At 38.1% G+C, this 18866-nt stretch overlaps 1 protein-coding gene across 1 annotated transcript in view; it reads right to left on the bottom strand.

Annotated features, from left to right (window-relative positions):
* The window catches only part of SCAF8 (SR-related CTD associated factor 8), a 56865-nt gene that overhangs the window by 6519 nt on the left and 31480 nt on the right, over nt 1–18866 (bottom strand). Inside the window, 10 exon segments of the mRNA XM_042473320.1 lie at nt 847–991; nt 5124–5254; nt 6872–7028; nt 7510–7623; nt 8244–8344; nt 10121–10160; nt 10162–10315; nt 10541–10653; nt 10983–11114; nt 16954–17068. Coding sequence (XP_042329254.1) covers nt 847–991; nt 5124–5254; nt 6872–7028; nt 7510–7623; nt 8244–8344; nt 10121–10160; nt 10162–10315; nt 10541–10653; nt 10983–11114; nt 16954–17068 — 1202 coding nt within the window.

The raw sequence follows: 18866 nt of genomic DNA on the forward strand, positions 1-18866 counted from the left end.
AATAATAATAATAATAATAATAATAATAATAATAATAATAATAATAATAATGAATAGCACATCTAGTAAAGGTAATATGAAAAAAACTTGTCTACATCAAAGCAAGTTGTATATTTCTAGACCAGTGAATTACATGAAGACAAAAAACTAGCAAGCACTGAAGTGATAACTGAATTATAAATGCGCTCAAGCAGCACTGTTTCAGCAAAATAAATATTAAATTCTAACTGAACACTGTGCAGATACTGTGACAACGATACTTAAGCCCCCCAAAGTTGCTGGGCTAAATTCAAAATAATGCTAGCATCAGTTGTGAGACTTTTTTTTTCTTTTGCCTCTACCCCACAGTCCCAAAAACCTATTCTGTGGAGCTTCCTAACCCTTCAGAGCAGGTTTCTGGAGAACACAAGGGGTTGGAATAATGACACAAATCATCAGTAAAAGCACTATCCAACTGGCCATACTTCCAAATCAGTATGAACAAAATTATAACCTAAACTAATATTTAGAATTTCACACAAAACCTCAACATATTATTTAAAACAGATAAGTAACAAATAATATTAACAGTAACAATATCCAAAAGTCCACAAAACACTGATATTTTTATTAGCCAACCAAAATGCAACAGAAATAACATCTGAGACAAAATGTAGGTCTGTGACTCTAACATCATCACTCTTCTTCTGTATGATTTTAAACAGTCTGATTTTCCTGATGAAAAAGCCAGTGAAACATTAAAGTCTGCATGATGTATTTTGTGCATTTTGGATGGATTTTATATTTTGTTGTATTTTGCTGCAAAATAATAAACCGTAACATTGCAAATTAGAAAAAGTAACTTACCAGGAGGTGGCTGTGAGGGATTGAAACTTGCTCTCAAGAAAGGAGGTGGAGGAAGTGCACTATAGCCAGGAGGAGGTACAGACATTGCAACAGGAAATGCTGGTGGAACTAAACTAACAGCTGGCACTGCTGGAGCTACTGGAATCTGTTGGAAGAGGGAATAAAAAGGAATAATTTCGTTACTTTAAAGAAGGAGGGCTTTAACTAGATCAGACATTTTCTAACTAAAATTGCAATCATATGCAGATTTGTTTAGAATTTCAAATGAATTTATTTGGAAAGGCTATGGCCCTGAAAGACAGCTAAGAAATAGGTGAAACAAATAAAGGCATATTTAATATAGAGCAGGGGTAGGCAACCTGTGGCCCGCGGGCTGGATGCGGCCCGGCAAGGCCTTGGGACCGGCCCCAGCCCGGTCCTGCCGCCGATTGCCGCCGGGGCCTTTGGGTGGCAATTGTCTATAGAAGCCTCAGAAACATGCATTTATATTAACATTTTTTAAAAAATCAGCAAATTTTTTCACGTGTCCTCCATTTTTTTAAAAAAATGTCTTCCATTTGAAAATTTTGTCCTACATTTGTCCTAGTTTATTTATATATTTAGTTTTTTTTAATTTTTTAATTATTTATTTTTTGGCTTCGGCCCCCCAGTTGTCTGAGGGACAGAAACCCGGCCCCCGGCTCAAAAAGATTGCCTACACCTGATATAGAGGTACATCTTTCTGACTAGACAGACCTAATACAGTGGTGCCTCGGGTTACGAAATTAATTCGTTCCGCGGCTAATTTCGTAACCCGAAAAACCTTCGTAAGCCGAATTGCCATAGGCGCTAATGGGGAAAAAAGCCGCGGCTCTGCCGCGGCTCCATTTAAAACAGCGCCGGAGTTTTTTCGTAACCCAAAAAAACTTTCGTAACCCGAAACAATAAATCCCTATGGGATTTATTCGTATCCCGAAAAATTCGTAACCTGTGTATTTCGTATCCCGAGGTACCACTGTATTGGGCCATGAAAGTAGAAATTAGAATCCAAACTTTGCAAACACTAGAGCAATGTTCATTCTATAACGTCTTAAAATTCAGTGCACAGATTGCTAAAGATGACACTGTCATCTAACTGATATGCAATGTTACTGCTTCTTGCACTTAATAGCTGAAGCCTTTCTAGATGTCATGGGCATATTCCTCCCCTTGCCACATTTTTCTCTGATGACTGTGTGGACAGCAGTACCAGGCAATACCTGCTACCTTCCCACTTCAGTAAACAATGGTGTTCTACTTTTGTTTACATTTGACTCACACATTGTACACACATCACTCTTGATCAAACCTTATTGTATGTGCATTTAAATTAGTCTAAGGGATGAAGGAGACTGGTGGCTTGGAGCAGCTGGAGCCTGCCCCAGCTGCAATTGGCCTGGGACTGTCATGGTCCTAAATGAGCTACTGGCAAGGAGCAGGCTTTTCACAATACTTTTGCTGGCAGCTTTGGGCCGCCTTATGTGGCCTCATAGCAGCTTCTGTCCACATCGGGGGCGTGCATCATCTGTACACACAAAGGGAACAGAAGCCACTCCTTTTGGCCCGTCTGTTTTGGGACTATATGAACAAACCTCTAAACTCTTGTATTGTTTATTATTTATACAGTTAATTTATTCCCTATGTTTCTGGTGGAAGAAGTTCAATACCGGATTAAAAATATAACAGAAAAACAAATAATAACAAATAAATAAAGCAGCAATAAATCAATAAAAACACTTTTCAACAACAAACCAACTTATACAGGTACTCAAAATGCCTAACTGAAAAGGTCTCCTACACAAGGATGAAGATATGGAGCCAGTGGGCAGAATAGCAGAATTCCAGACTGAGAGTAGATCTCTTGGAACTCTAGCACTCATGACAGTTGGCAATGGGATCCAAAGAAGGACCTCTTGCAAAGATCTGAGGACAGGCAGGATCATCAACAAGAAATGTAAAATCAAGGCCTTATTAGCTACAGCATGTCACCAAATGGTTGATCATAAGATAATTAATTTGTCACAGCAACAATGAATACAAAGAAGGTGATGAAATCATTCATCCTCTTCTACGTATGCTTACCTGACAAGTAATGTGAATGTGGAAGGGCTTATAAGAATTGTGTGACACAATTAATATTTCAGTTAGTTTACCTGTAATCTCTAAAATGGAAGGTTAACAACTATGTCATAATGAAGATTCTGAGATCTTCTAATATTTGGAAGAAAGAAATGTCTCTAATTTCAGCCTGACACATTTTTTAAGTGTGTGCATGTGTCAAACTCTTAAGCAATATTTCCTTGTCCCTGAAGAAAACTTTTGGATGGGGGAAGCTCAAAATAATTAACATTAAGAAAGAAATGCAATAAAATAAACTGTCCAAATTAGGCATAAAAATAGACTATATTCCAGTAACATGCCACAGATATGTTACTTTTCTGTCATTAAAACATAACATAAATATATAGTAAATTCAATTTTCCTCACTTCTTTAGTGAAAAAAACATAACCAGAAATGGGATATCAATAGTAGTAATTATTCTGGAAAGATCAGAAGATTTCTAGTCTTACTGCCTCCTGCCCTTGTGCAATCTTTAGCAAAGGCTGAATTCTGGTCAATTTTGTAAAGATTCCTGAATGTTACCTACTGGGAGAGGTCAATACAAATTGTTTTTATTTTATTTTATTTACTTATATCTCACTTTCTCCCAATATATGGACTCAAGGAAGTGCCAATATTCCCTGCTACACAGCAAGTGGGACATTTAAACAAAAATGACCTCTCTTTGAAATGAATCACCACAGTGTTAGTGAGAAAACTGTCCTGATCTTTCTTAGAGATCACCACAACTAGTCAGCCCTGCATATTTGACTTTTGTGGATTTGATTATTCATGAATTTGATTATGCTCTCTAGGAATCTTTAAAAGTTGCACATGACAATTATATAAAATGTTGCATGAGAGAAGGAATATATTTAATAGGTCTAAGTGGCTTGTATGCTCAGGTCTCCAGTTAACCTATGGCAACCCCATTAATTTCATAGGGTTTTCTTAAGCAAGGAATATTCAAGAGGTGGTTTTGCCAATTCCTGCCTTTGAAATTTGGCCTGGTATTTGTTCGTAGTTTCCCATCCAAGTCCTAACTAGGGCTGACCCTACTTAGTTCCCAAGATCAGATGGGATCTGGTGCCTTTAGGGTATTTAGGCGGACAGATTTAAGTTACAGGGAGTTAAATTGTTGCTTAGCAATGGAAAAATCTTAATGGTAAGATTTAGTGTAATAATGAAATCTATGGGGAGTGGGGACTTTCTCTTTGGATTTCCTGAATCAAACAAGGGGGTTGGACTGATGCTTCATGAGGTATCTTTTACCTCTATGAGTCCATGTGTTGAATCAAGTGCTGCTCTTCTGTTTTGCAATAGACTACAACCCTATATGATAGAGGACATCACTTTTAGTGAACACCCCTTCCACTTTTGACTTTCCTCATGACCCAGAAGCCCTCCAGGACCTGAAGCCAAGCGTGCCAAAATGGCATTTAACAACACACTGTTTCAGTCCAGCTTAAACTTGATGAGAACAAACCAGAAGTTGAACCCTGGGGAGCAGAACTGAAGGAATATTTTTCATTTGCTTTTGTAAATTTATTACCAGCCTTGAGCCTGTACTGCAGTGGACTTATCTATCAGCTTTCACAATCACCCCATAGGTGATTGTGGAAATTCAGTGTGAAAAGATTCATCATCAATATTGGAAAACACAAGGGCTGGAATTTTCTGTGTTGTGAGGGACTTACCTTCCTGTCATCTTGTGTCTCTTGATGTCAGGGATAGCTTTTATCTCCCCACTTTACCTGACTGCTAAACTTGTTAGCCCAGTTAGTTTACTAAATCACAAAAGTCCTGATGAGGAAAACTGTTTCACTGCTCTTGTTACTGAGATGGATGATTTCACAGTAATGTTCTTCTATCTCTTCCTGCCACAACTGCGATATGAGAGATATTTCTCCCTCCAAATTATAGACGTCAGACACCTACAGAGTGTTTTCTGCTAAAAAGAAACACCCAAACTATCAGGCTTAGACGTCTATAAAAGTGCTGTTTTGGTGCTAGAAGTCAGCAATAATACAAGAGATGGAGTCATTTCGAATAGTGATTAGAAAATTAAAACGGAAGATTTTTGAGGTTCTGCAATCTGTTATAGAAGCATCTATAGCTCATTTCATATCTCAGCTACTTAACAGAATGCAATACTAACCTGTAACATAGTGACAGACTGTGTGTATGTTTCTGTTTGTGTTGTTACAGCAGTGGTCTTGTCAACAGTTGTAGTCTGTGTTGTTTGCACAGGTTCTTTTACTGTCTCTGAGCTTCTTGCAGTTTCCCATTCTAAGGAAACAGGATGATGAGATATTATCAGTATTTTGTAACAAGCATTTTCAGACTACTAGCATAGAAACATAAATCTTGGTAAAGATTAAAAAGTGAGGAAATGCTGAGAAATTTCCAACTATCCAGACACAGCCAAGTCACAAAACTTTTTAGGTATGGAATGATAAAAAATACTGGTAGATGTAGTGATGTTATCATTTATTTATAGCATTTGATTATTTTTATTTAATAAAGCTAAAGGCTGTTTGCAACAAATCTTTGATTGTATATTGAAGCAATCAACTAAGTCACAGAATGTTATTTGACATATTATTCAAGCCCATTTCAGAATGCTACAAAAAATCTAGAGAATACAATAAGATCAATTGCAATGTCAAAACATAATTTAGTGAACATGATCAATCATCTAGTTTTCTTACTTACAGCAAGCCTAGAAATTTTGCATTGGAGGAATTACAGGGCAATCCAAAATGGCACTGTTCTGTGGCGTTTATCTCTTGGTGAATAAGTTTAGAACTATAGTCTTAAGGGTTGTCTGCACTGGCAAAAGAAAAAAAAACCCAAAAAAACAGTTTCACCCTGTTTTGAGCCTCAGCTGTTTATATGATGCATGAGGCCTAAACTGGGTGAAACTGAGATAAAGCTAAGCTCCAGGGCAAAAAACTGGAGCAAAACAAAGCCATCTGCTCCACTTTAACGCAGAAAATGTGCATTATCACACTGGCATATAAAGAACACAATGCCAGTGTGGGAATGAGGGAAGGCCCAGATGGTTTACGGAAGCAGTCTGGAGAATGCACTCTGGGCCTGAAGAGCTGCAACCACTGGTGCCAATGCTCACCATATGGTGTTTTTTATGCATACAGGTGCATGAGTGGCCAGATGCAACATCGACTCATCACATCAGTGAGCTGTCACACACTCCATGAAGTGAAAATACGACAAACATGGCAGGTCACCAATAATGCGATTGGTGTAATGAAAACATACAAAAATAGCCAGCAGGGGGCCATGGGGTGAAGGAGGAACATATGGGGGCCCTCCATGATTGTGCTTTGCCAATGTGTCTCTGGGTACACCAATGCACTGTACAGGCAGTGTATTGCTCATGGAACTATGTGGCTCTTCATATAGGGCATCCAACTGGATGGCAGCTGGGTGGAACAAAGAAGGTAACTGGTGGTCAAAGGCAGTGTGTTTGTGCAATCGTGCACATGTGCAAGGGAGCAAGAAAAAAATCAAGTGGCATAGCTTGACCCTGCATGGTGCAGACTACCTGTGGGTGTACGGCCCACCTTGGGGAAGTGGGGGTTCCAGTCAAATCAAGAAAACCTGGGAATGGCCTGTTTTTTTCTCTTCATCTACTCAGCCCCTTAGTCTGGCAAAAAAACTACTGAAGATGGAATTCTTCTACAAACCACACTCAAAAATTGGGAACTCCATCATTTAACGTGATTGCCAACATACTGCCTACTAATTAGTTTAAAAAGAGAACACCTGTCATTATTATTCTGATGACCACATTCCATACCTTTGAACCACATTCTTCTGTAACAAAACATGAAAACGATGAAAATGAACTTTTAGTTACAAGGCACTCAAAGCCATTCTTACCACTATTTACTGTTTCTTGGTCAATCATGCCTCCTTCTGCAAAGCCCTCCAAATCATCCAATTTAACTTTTTCCCAAGGTATATATGAAACTCCAAGATCCACATCCCAAAATTGTTTATATTCAGTTTTTACTCCTTTATTTAAAGCCCATGCAATCTGTAAATAAAATACAATGCAGTGGTAGTAACATACATCACAGAGAACATATTTATGAGCCTCATAGGTTTTTGTCCACTTCTGAGTCATCTTTTTTTTGAGTGGGGGACTATTAAAGTTACAGTCACAAGAGCTGGAAGAGACCCAGGAGCCACCTATTCTCACCCCACATCAGTGTAACAATCAAACTATTCTGTGCTTGTCTGAAATCCTTCCAATATAGCAGTAATTCTCTACCACTGATAGCAGTACTATTAGCAAGAAAAATACAATAATGGATATTTGGTTCTCAAATATTCTAAGAACGGGTAAATAAATTAACAACCTCATGGTCACATCCATTCTATTTACCATACCATGAGTAGAAAGAAAGCATTCAGAACTTCTTCTCTTTCAGTTATTCTTATTATATATGAAAAGCACACATTGAACTATGGTAAAAAATAACTTATATTGAAGCTGAGTTCTATTGAAGGAGTACCTTAATAATTTTAGATCCGATCTTGTAGGATCCGGAGCTTAGTTTCTGAAGAGCACGGTAGGCATCTTGTCTATGAACCATACAGACATAAGCACAACCTCTAGGAGGGATCATCTATATAATCAAAAACGAAATGTTAAAATGGAAACTGATTAACAGGGACTCAGAGTTCCCTGCCTGAACAGGGAGCCTTACTTCCTCTCATAATTTGTGTCAAGTCCCATTCCTTCTGGCCCCTCCACATCTCGTCCCAGACAATTCTAAAGAGTCTTTAACTTTCCAAAGCAGCATTTCAAGAGGCACAAAGGGTGAGGCAGGCAAGCCCTCTTTTAGAAGGAGCCCTGCACTCTTAATTCTTCGAACTGAAGAAAATTATTTTTCAGTAGCAACACTCATTTTAAATATAACTGAGTATATCTCTTAACATATACTCTTATGTCATTAGTATATATCAGTTTAGTGGTCTAAATACCCTGAAGGCACCAGATCCTGTCTGATCTTGCAAGCTAAGCAGGGTCAGCTCTGGTTAGTACATGGACAGGAGAACCCCAATGAATACCAGGTGCTGTAGGCTATATTTCAGATGGAGGAACTGGTGAAACTCTTGAGTACTCATTGCCTAAGAAATCCCTATGAAATTCATGAGGCTGTTGACAGGCAACCTAAAGGCATTTGCACACACATATATTAGTTTTTAAAAGGTGTTTTTAAAAGACATAGATTATTCCACTTACATTTATAGATTCTATTTGTCCAAATTCTTCAAATAAATTGGTTAAGTCCTGCTGTGTGGCTTTCTTGTCCACTTGACCAACCCAAAGTGTGGTACTGCAGACTGTCAAGACAAATTACATAAATGAAATATAAGGAAGTTCACTTAAACACAGTAGGCTGTCAACTTGCACAAGACATATAATCTACCATACAAATCAATAAAGTTATTTAATTTACAGGTCAGCATTGTAGAAACTTAACTCGATACCAGCTTGTTTCCAGTAACTGAAAGAACAAGACATAATCCAAAATGTAGGCTGCTAATGCTCTGAATATACTTATGTTATCTACAACTTGGAGAGTATGATGCAAAATGAGCAGAACAAGAGACACAAAACCAGAAAAAAGCTAAGTAGCTAAAATAAACCAAGGTGGGATACAGACCTCCCAAAAAGGGCGCTCCCTAAACCTAGTACTGCTACTGCCATGCCACATTTTGCCCGTCTGTAACGGGCCCAAGCTAAGATAAATAGATATTATAGGTCAAATTACCATGGTACCTACAAGATGACAGTGGTACCTCGGGATACGAAATACCCAGGTTACGAAATTTTCGGGATACGAAAAAATCCCATAGGGAATTATTGTTTCGGGTTACGAATGTTTTTTCGGGTTACGAAAAAACTTTTGGTGCTTTTTTCAGCTTTTTCGCACGGAATCGCGGTTTTTCCCCATTAGCGCCTATGGCAATTCGGCTTACGAAGGCTTTTCGGGTTACGAAAGCGGCCGCGTTACGAATTAATTTCGTAACCCGAGGCACCACTGTACCAGGATCAACTGGATTTGGGTTCAGGATATAATAAGCATATTTTCTTGTGAAAGGAAGGGGTATAATTTAATCAATTCATCAAAGGTTAAGTATCACTAGTGGAACCCAGTACTGCTCTTCCACCTGTACTAAGAATTTTAATCTTGAAAACAGCTCACTAACAGAAGAGAAAGGGAGATTACACTCTTTTATTCTGTTTCCTTCTGCAGCCCTCCACCCCTGCCCCCAACGTCTTCCACTTATTCTGGAGTGTTTTGCAACCCTGTTGAGTAAATACTGGGGGGGAGGGTGGGTTGAGGCAGGAAGAGACAATCAATGACACTGCCTCTCCTTCTATTCCTTTTACCAAGATAATGAAACACTGGGTGTTATACCATGGCCATTTTGAAAAATATGAGAATGCCCCTTCACAAAAATGGTAGTATAGAGAGAAATAAGCCAGTCACAAAATGCTGGCATGGAAGATGAAGGTGAAGTATGGCACAAACAACTGGTAAATACTAGTATTATTTCATATTAATGTCTGATCCTTCTAAATCTAGTTATTTCCTTGTACTAGTAAATTCCACATTTTAGCTCGTCTCAAATGAAGTACAGACTAATTCTGGAAATCCACAAGAGCAGAGGCTAAGAAACTGTCAAGAGTTGAGGAGGAAGTTAGTATGTGAGAAGTTTTGAATGAAAATAAAGGTAAGATAGTAAGAAGCTAAGAGTGGAGGAAGAGAATGAAAGATATTCAGTTGATGATGGTTGAAAGAAGATGTGAAGTAGAACGGAGTAAGGAGGAGAAGGACTTAAGTAAGTTGCATTATGTAAGGAGAAGGGTTGAGAAGGGGAAGGCAGAAGAAGGAGGAGGAGGAGGAGGAAACATGATAGCAACTGTGTATGTCCAGAATATGAAGATAAGGAAAGCCCAAAATTATGTGCAGCTTACTTTTTTCTTGGTTCAATCTTCACAGACTAGTTTTGTATGTTTGTTTTATATGTTGAATGTGATGTGATGTTATTTTAACTAATAAAATTAAATAAATAAATAAATAAATGAAACTGCAAACAGATAAAGCTTACCACTTAGTGTTTTGGACCGTACAGGAGGTAATCCTTTTTTTCTGTCGCTCTTTTTCCCTCTCTCTAGCTCGTCTTTCACCTGAATATGACCTTGAGGACTTCCTCTTTCTTTCCCTTGATCTAGAGCGTGAACGCTTCCTATGTTTACGCTTTCGAGAACCAGAACGTGACCTGGACCTTCTTTTCCTGGGAGACCTGTAAAACAATTAATTTAATACAGCTACCAAGAAAAAATACAATCACATAATAATAACTCATTTTGATTTTTCAATATCCAGACATACATAGAGAGAAATATAACATAAAAATAAAGTAAAAGAAACAAACAAAGAAAGAAATTCAACCAATTGTGATGAACTCAGAGCCCATTTTGGTTTTTAAATAAAATATATGTCCACTGGATTCAGAAAATTACAAAACCTTGAACGAGATCTTGAACGAGTTCTTGATCTTGTAAGAACTGCTGATTTCTTCTCTTCTTGCTCAAAAACTTCCTGTTCAACAACTTCTTGGCCTTCATCTATATCCATATCCTAAATACAAAGAAAATTAAACATTCACACAAAGATATAGAAAAAACTTATTTCCTCTTATCTAGCAAAAAGAAAAAAAATGATTGTATGTGCATATCATATTTTTTAAGATACAGGAAGGAGTACACATAGAATCTGAGCATACAAGTGCAACACTTCTGCACTGTGCAAGCTACATCACAAGACATTATGACAGTCCATACCAATGTTAATTATTTATTCCTCAGTGACTGAGGGAGAAAGCTTTGGCTCAGATGCTGACCTAGATTAGTATAACCACTGAATTCACACACACCCCAACCACTTTCAATGGAAATAGTGGATTTCACCTGTTGTTGGACATCCATTGAATTATCAGGATTTGGCTCTACTTCTAAAAACGGCTGATGGCTGCTGTCTTGTGAAGGAGATGCTGAGTGCTCAGAACCAAAATTTTCTTCTTGTGTTTCCTCAGGGCTGGCCTGGAAAGCAAAAATATATTAATCTCTTTTATTTCAAAACTCTACATAAAAAGTATGTGGTAGCATAATTTGCAAGCCAGTGTGGTATAGTGGTCTGAGTATTGGACTATAACACTGGGAGAGCAGGGTTCAAATCTCCACTCAACCATGGAAGCCTACTGATTACCTTTGGCAGGTAACAATCTCTTAGCTACAAAGGAAGGCTTGAGCAAACCTTCACTGAACAAATTCTGCCAAGAAAACCCTGTAATATGATCATACTATGATAACCATGTCAGAAATGACTTCAAGGCTAACAACAACAAAGCATAATTGACATAATTTTTTTTATCAGGAATATTTTGTTAGCAATATTATTTTTACATACTAGTTGCAGTCTAAACTGGCCTACTGCAACACTACTTAGAAAACTGTGATGTGGACTTTACTTTTCTTAAACCTTTCCATGCATTCAGACAGCCACTGTATAATAAACTGTAAACTGTTCCAAATGGCAGATATATCACTTTATTAGGAAATCATGTCCTCTTCATCAAACTCTTGAAAAATAGGCACATCCCTTATATATAACATTGAATTTAGCAATTTAGGAATACACACTAAAGTTGCATTTCATTTATATCTTCCCCTTGCATTGTCATAATATGAACATAATTTTAAATACAGTAATTTCATCAGTTCATCTGTGCTTCAAGAACTGGCAAAAGACAAGTATGACACTGAGTGTGTCTTAGCTGTAATAAACTATTTCAACAAGATGGCAAATACTCACAAACTCAAATTTTGTATTTCAAAACAATACAAACCTTGAGAGATCCTAATTTCAACCAATATACAACTGACCCTCCATATTCATGGGGATAAGGGCCACAGGACCTCTGCGAAATATCTCTAGGTCCCCCCCAAATTTTAATTCAGTCTATATTCCTATCCAGCCAAGATAACTGTGACCAAAAAGGAGGAGAAGAAACAATGGATGATAGGTGGAACATTTCAAGCAGTCAAAAAGACGAAAAGAAAAAGCATAGGTCAACAGGAACAAGATTAAAGCCATAAATGCTACCATCCAACAACTGACGCACAAGGAAGAGGAAAATCTGTACAATAATCAATACAGAGAAATAAAAGCTGAAAACCAACAAGGAAGAACAAGAGATCTATTCCAAAAGACCTGGGAAATCTAGGCAAAATCAAAGGTTGGGGATATTCTACAATCAGAAGGGGAACATAATACACAACCAAGAAGAAATTTAAGAACTATGGAAACAATATACAGAAGAGCTATATTAAAATGTGAAAGGATAAATGACACATGGGAAGAAGAAACAACTGAAGATGAACCTCAAATTCTGGAAAGCAAAGTGAAAATTGCATTCAAAACAACTTGGAATAATAAATTACTAGGAGTGCATAACATACCAATAGAACTGCTATAATCCACAGAATCAAGATCAATTCTAACTAAAATCTGCCAACAAATATGGAAAACAAAGCAGTGCCCCACAGACTGGAAGAGCAATATACATTCCTTTTCATAAAAAAACACCCACACACACAAAAGATAGCAGTAAGTACAGGACTGCTGCAATATTTCCCCAAGCAATCAAAGTCAAACTTCTGCTGAAAGGACTCCTACCATACATGGAATGAGAAATCCCAGAGGTGCAAGCAGGTTTTAGAAATGGAAGAGGCTCTAGGGATCATCTGTATGTGCTTCACTGATCACAGTACAACTTTTGACTGCATAGACCATGAAATATTCTGGAATGCCCTCAAAGAAATGGGAGTACAGTCTACCCTCCTTATCGGCGGACTTGCCATACATGGCAAGCCCCCATTTTGCTTAAAGGAGGTGCATGCATGCGGCTATGCTAGTGGGTGCACATAGAATCATAGAATCGTAGAGTTGGAAGAGACCACAAGGGCCATCCAGTCCAATCCCCTGCCATGCAGGAAATCCAAATCAAAGCATCCCTGACAGATGGCCATCCAGCCTCTGCTTAAAGACCTCCAAAGAAGGAGACTCCACTACACTCCGAGGGAGTTTGTTCCACTGTTGAACAGCCCTTACAGTCAGGAAGTTCCTCCTAATGTTGAGGTGGAATCTCTTTTCCTGCAGTTTGGATCCATTGTTCCAGGTCCTGTTCTCTGGAGCAGCAGAAAACAAGCTTGTTCCCTCCTCAATGTGACACCACTTCAAATATTTAACATTTAAATATTTAACATTAACATGCACAATGCTGCCATTAATTTTAATGGGACTTGAGCCTGTGCAGATTTTAGTATCGGGGGGGGGGGGCAGAATGGATCCCCTGCAGATACAGAGGTCTGACTGTACCCCTACGTTTTATTGTCCTGATGCGCTCAAGACCTGTGCTCAAGACAAGAGACTGCCATCAGAAGGGAATAAGAGAAGCAGAATGGTTCTCAATTGGAAAAAGGGTCAGGGAAGGCTGTATACTATCACCTTATTTATTCAACCTCTAGGCAGAAAATACTGTACGCAAAGCAGGCAGACGCAGGGGCAAGAAGACTGAAAATCAGAGGAAGGAACAGTAAGAACCTAATATATGCAGACAACACAATATTACCAGCAGAAACCAACAAAGATCTGGAGAAATTATTGAAGAGGGTCTAGGAAGAAACTGGTAAGATAGACTTGATGTTGAACATTAAGAAAACAAAATTAATGACCATAGATGATCTGTAAGAACTCATCCTAGATAAGAGATTTGAAATAGTCAAAGAATTCCCATACCTTAGATCAAACATAAATCAGAATGGAGACTGCAGTCAAGAAATTAGAAGAAGGCTAGGATCATAGAATCATAGCATTGGAAGAGACCACAAGGGCCATCCAGTCCAACCCCCCCGCCATGCAGGAACCCTCCATCAAAGCATCCCCAACAGATGGCCGTCCAGCCTCTGCTTAAAGACCTCCAAGGAAGGAGACTCCACTACACTCCGAGGGAGTGTGTTCCACTGTTGAACAGCCCTTACTGTCAGGAAGTTCTTCCTAATGTTGAGGTGGAATCTCTTTTCCTGGAGCTTGCATCCATTGTTCCGGGTCCTGTTCTCTGGAGCAGCAGAAAACAAGCTTGCTCCCTCTTCAACATGACATCCCTTCAAGTATTTAAACAGGGCTATCATATCACCTCTTATACTTCTCTTCTCCAGGCTAAACATCCCCAGCTCCTTAAGTCGTTCCTCATAGGACATGGTTTCCAGACCTTTCACCATTTTAGTCACCCTCCTTTGGACACGTTCCAGTTATTCAACATCCTTTTTAAATTGTGGTGCCCAGAACTGGACACAATATTCCAGGTGGGGCCTGACCAAAGCAGAACAGAGTGGCACATTACTTCCCTTGATCTAGATACTATACTTTTACTGATGCGGCCTAAAATCGCATTGGCCTTGTTAGCTGCCACATATCACTGTTGACTCACGTTCAACTTGTGGCCTACTTGGACTCCTAGATCCCTTTCACATGTAGTCTCATTCAGCCAGGTGTTCCCCATCCTATATCTGTGCATTTCATTTTTCCGCCCTAAGTGTAGTACCTTACATTTCTAGTCTATTCAGGTCATTTTGAATCTTGATCCTGTCCTCTGGAGTATTAGCTACTCCTCCTAATTTGGTGTCATCTGCAAATTTGGTAAGTATGTCCCCAATTCTGGCATCCAAGTCATTGATAAAGATCTTGAATAGCACTGGGCCCAGGACAGCCCCCTGTGGGACCCCACTGGTCTCCAGGATGAAAAGGAGCCATTGTTGAGCACACTTTGGGTTCGGACTGTCAACCAATCACAAATCCATGTAACAGTTACCTTGTCTAGCCCACATTTTACAAGCTTGTTTGCAAGAATGTCATGGATTGGAAAAGGAAGTTATGAAATAACTGGATAAAATTCTAAACAGTAAAGACATAACTCTGAACACTAAAGTGAGGATCATCCAAGCCATCATATTCCCCATCACCATGTGAGAGTTGGACAGTGAGTAAAGAGGATAGGAAGAAAATCAACTAATTTGAAATGTGGTACTGGAGAAAAGTGCTAACCATACTGTCAACAGCCAAGAAGACAAACACATTGGTTCTTGATCATATCAAGCCTGAATCTTTTTGGAATCTATTTGAAGTGGAAACTTCTGCATTTTAAAGAAGTAGTGACAAAGAAAATCTGATTATATGTTGGAAATTAGCAATTATTCTGTTCTTTGAATAAACTAAATAATAATTATATTTCCTCTAGATGTGGAAACTTAAGAGAAAGGTTAGATTTTATATTATTTTAAAGCTACCTTTAAAATCTCTTAAACAGAAATGCCTGGGGACATCTAGTGGTAAATCTATGCAGTTTTTGCCTGAAGAAAGGCCGCCTCTCTCCATACAATCCGCCCCGCACACTCAGATCTGCCGGGAAGCAATTACTGAGAGTTCCAGATGCGAAATATGTTATAACAACGCAGAGGGCCTTTTCCACCTCGGCCCCTCAGCTCTGGAACTCGCTTCCCGGCGAGCTCCGCTCAGCCACCTCCCTTGACCAGTTTAAAAAGGGGTTAAAAACCTTTTTATTCCAACAGGCTTTCCCCTAACTGTCCTCGATGCTGCCTCCCCTCCCCCCCACTGTTATTGTTTTGTTATCTCGAGCTAACTGGACATTGTTATTTTAATCTGTGCTTGTTATTTTAACTGTAATTTCCCTGTTGGTTTTATTGTATTGTTGCATTTTATACTGTAAGCCGCCTTGATCTGCAGAAAGGCGGAATATAAATAAATATTTTATTTTTATTTTTATTATTTTATTTTTTCAGTTATGGCATTACTGCAGAATACAGATATGTGTATCTAGATCTGCTTATTCACGCAACTATCCTATTCATTTTATCTGATTTTCAGTTCTTTCATTTCAAAGTTTGCAGTGCTGTTTTTTGTTTGGTTACATTTACTGATCTTATACATAATTTTGGTAACTAGCCACCTAGACATTATCTACATGCTACTACATGAGCTGCCTTGAGCCCCTATATTGGATAAGGCGGGATATAAGAAATGAAGGAAGGAGAAAATAATAATAATAATAATAATAATTCTCCTTCTACTAGAATCTCTTTACATTTTTTTTAAATGTTTTCCTATCCTGCCATTCAAATATTCTCACAAAATGTGAAAGATTTTGTAGCAATACACAGCTATAAAGCAGGGTTGCTTTGCTCCAAAACAAAATCAGGCACCTCTGAAGGGAAAATCCCTTAAAAAAAAGATTATGCTCCTGATGCCACAAAGATATGCAAATTCTGGAACATCTGTTTATGCAAACCAAGTTTTTATTTGCACTACTTTTTCATCTACAAAATAAAATTTTCATTTTTCCATTTAGATGAGGGATTTTGTGAACACTTTGCAGTGTCCTCTCCTTTAGTGATTCTTAAGCAACTGATTTAAAAAGAGGTAGAAGTATTTCTCTATTCAGAGTAAAGGCACTGCCTCCTCAATTAGTTTGTCCTCAGCAATGTAGCCAATATAGCTGACTAAAAAGCTCTATGATATCTCACAACAGTAATCAGTAAAGATAAAAAATGTCTGAGCAAAACAAAGAGAAAACAAAGCAGTAGACAGGATTAGACAATGTCAATATGATTGCAATGAAATGAAAGTGAGGCGTGAGAGTAGTGTTTTTGCCCTTCTGAAAGCATACATTTCCATCCAAAAATCTAAACACAAGACTGTTCACCAGGGTGAACTGCTTTCCACTTTGGACATTTAATTCTAGGGCATGAAAAGCGGATTAAATGTAGTGTCCAGAACTACCTCATTATTCAAATAACTTTATACCTTTGGTGGTGGCTGCTCCAGAAGTTGCTGGCGAAGATGTTCTAGGTTTTGTTGCTGTAACTGTTCAGCTAGTTGATGGAAAAGTGAGTTGTTCACAGATTCAGATACAAGTGGTCTAAAATACACAATCAGAACATTAATTCGTTGTTGTTGTTTTTACTTCACAGTAATAATCTTGTTCAGCAAAAAGATACATTTTGAATTGATCTATAATCTGTTGATACATCTCACAGATTGAGAGAACGGTTTGGATCTAAAATGCTGTTGTGTGAATAGAGGGAACTTCTGTCCAAAGAAGGGCAGTCTCTAAAGTTTCATTTTTATTGCAAATTCCCTAGACCAGATCTTACGCTTATTCTTCAGAGTTCCCAATATTTGACCACTGATCCTTTTAGAGAGGTTATAGCCCCATACAGACAGGCCAAAATAAAGCTGCTTCAAGTCACTTTGGAGGTATGCTATTTAAATGATGCATGCGTCCTAAGAGTCCAGAAGCTGCGCCAAAGCCATGTTCCAGTCCTAAGGACTGGTGTGGCTTTGGCGCAGCTTCCGGACTCTTAGGATGCATGCATCATTTAAACAGCATACCTCCAAAGTGACCCGAAGCAGCTTTATTTTGGCCTGTCTGTATGGGACCATTGTCTCTCTGAATGTATAGTCCATACTGAACAGCTTTTGGGAGGCACACAGGGGCTGCTGTGAGAAGGGAGAAATGAGAAGGTTCTCTTCAGTATTTATTTATTTAGGGAACTTATGTCCTAATATTTGGGTTTCTAAAAGAACTGTGAAAACCAACCACACAGTAATTAAAATAATTATCAGTAGAATAAAGAAACATATTCTTTCAAAGCCAATATTCTATCCACAATTAAATCAATAAGGCTGGGAACTTTGAAAACAGATTTCAGAACAAAGCAGAAGTCTGCAACATTTGTATCAATAAATCAGTTTCTGAAAAATACCAACAACTGTGCCAATTAGGAGATCTTCCCTTCAGTTAACTGAGTGTAAAAACAGTTCCAATTAAGAAAATTCCTTAATAAATTGATTATCTAAATAACACTATAACTATTAGTAGGAGATAATATTTTCCAACTATTACCTTCCATGGTTGGTTTTATCTTAAATTATACTGAACTGGGAAGGAAGGGAGAAGGAGAGGAGTTAGAATATGAGAATATCTCTGGTCAATTTTTAATTACAACTCCTCATATCATATTGAGTGCCATTAAAAATGTCCCTGGTCCTAAGGACCACTGGATGAAGGGGAGACATTCTTAACATTACAACTGCACAATCTGAACACTTTATAACACTTTCATTTACTTTTTATTTCAAATAATCACAGTGCACTTATCCAAAGCAATTCTTCAGATCCCAGTTATGATGTATGAAACTGCTCTTGAAAACTATTCAGACACTTTAGGTGGTATAGAATTCTTGTCTGTGGCTAGACCTCTGACCAAAGATTAGTTACAGCAAGCATGTAACTAATTTTTACTAGTTACTGATACATTTTGAGGCAAACTTCAAAATGCTGGCTACAACCTATATAAGCCTTATAGAGCTTAAGAACCAGCTTCTTGTAAAGACTGCATTTCCTTATAAAATGTTAAAATATGAATATGCATGAATGTGCAAATGAAAATATTCACATTAAACAAACAAAACATTTTCATTCACATACTACGTCAAGTGGGGAGGGGGGGCAAAATGTCCTCATGTAGATGTAAAAGGGGTCACAAAGATAAAATGTTTGAAAATCACTGGCCTAAACCTAATTTGCAAGCTGTTTTGAAATGAAAAAAAAAGCCTGCTTTATGTTGCATTTATTAATAATTTAAAATCCATGCATATTGAAACTGATGTCACTTACAAAATACCTTGTAAAACCTTAAAAGATTAACATGTAC

The sequence above is a fragment of the Sceloporus undulatus genome, chromosome 1, assembly GCF_019175285.1.
Source record: "Sceloporus undulatus isolate JIND9_A2432 ecotype Alabama chromosome 1, SceUnd_v1.1, whole genome shotgun sequence".
NCBI lineage: Eukaryota > Metazoa > Chordata > Lepidosauria > Squamata > Phrynosomatidae > Sceloporus > Sceloporus undulatus.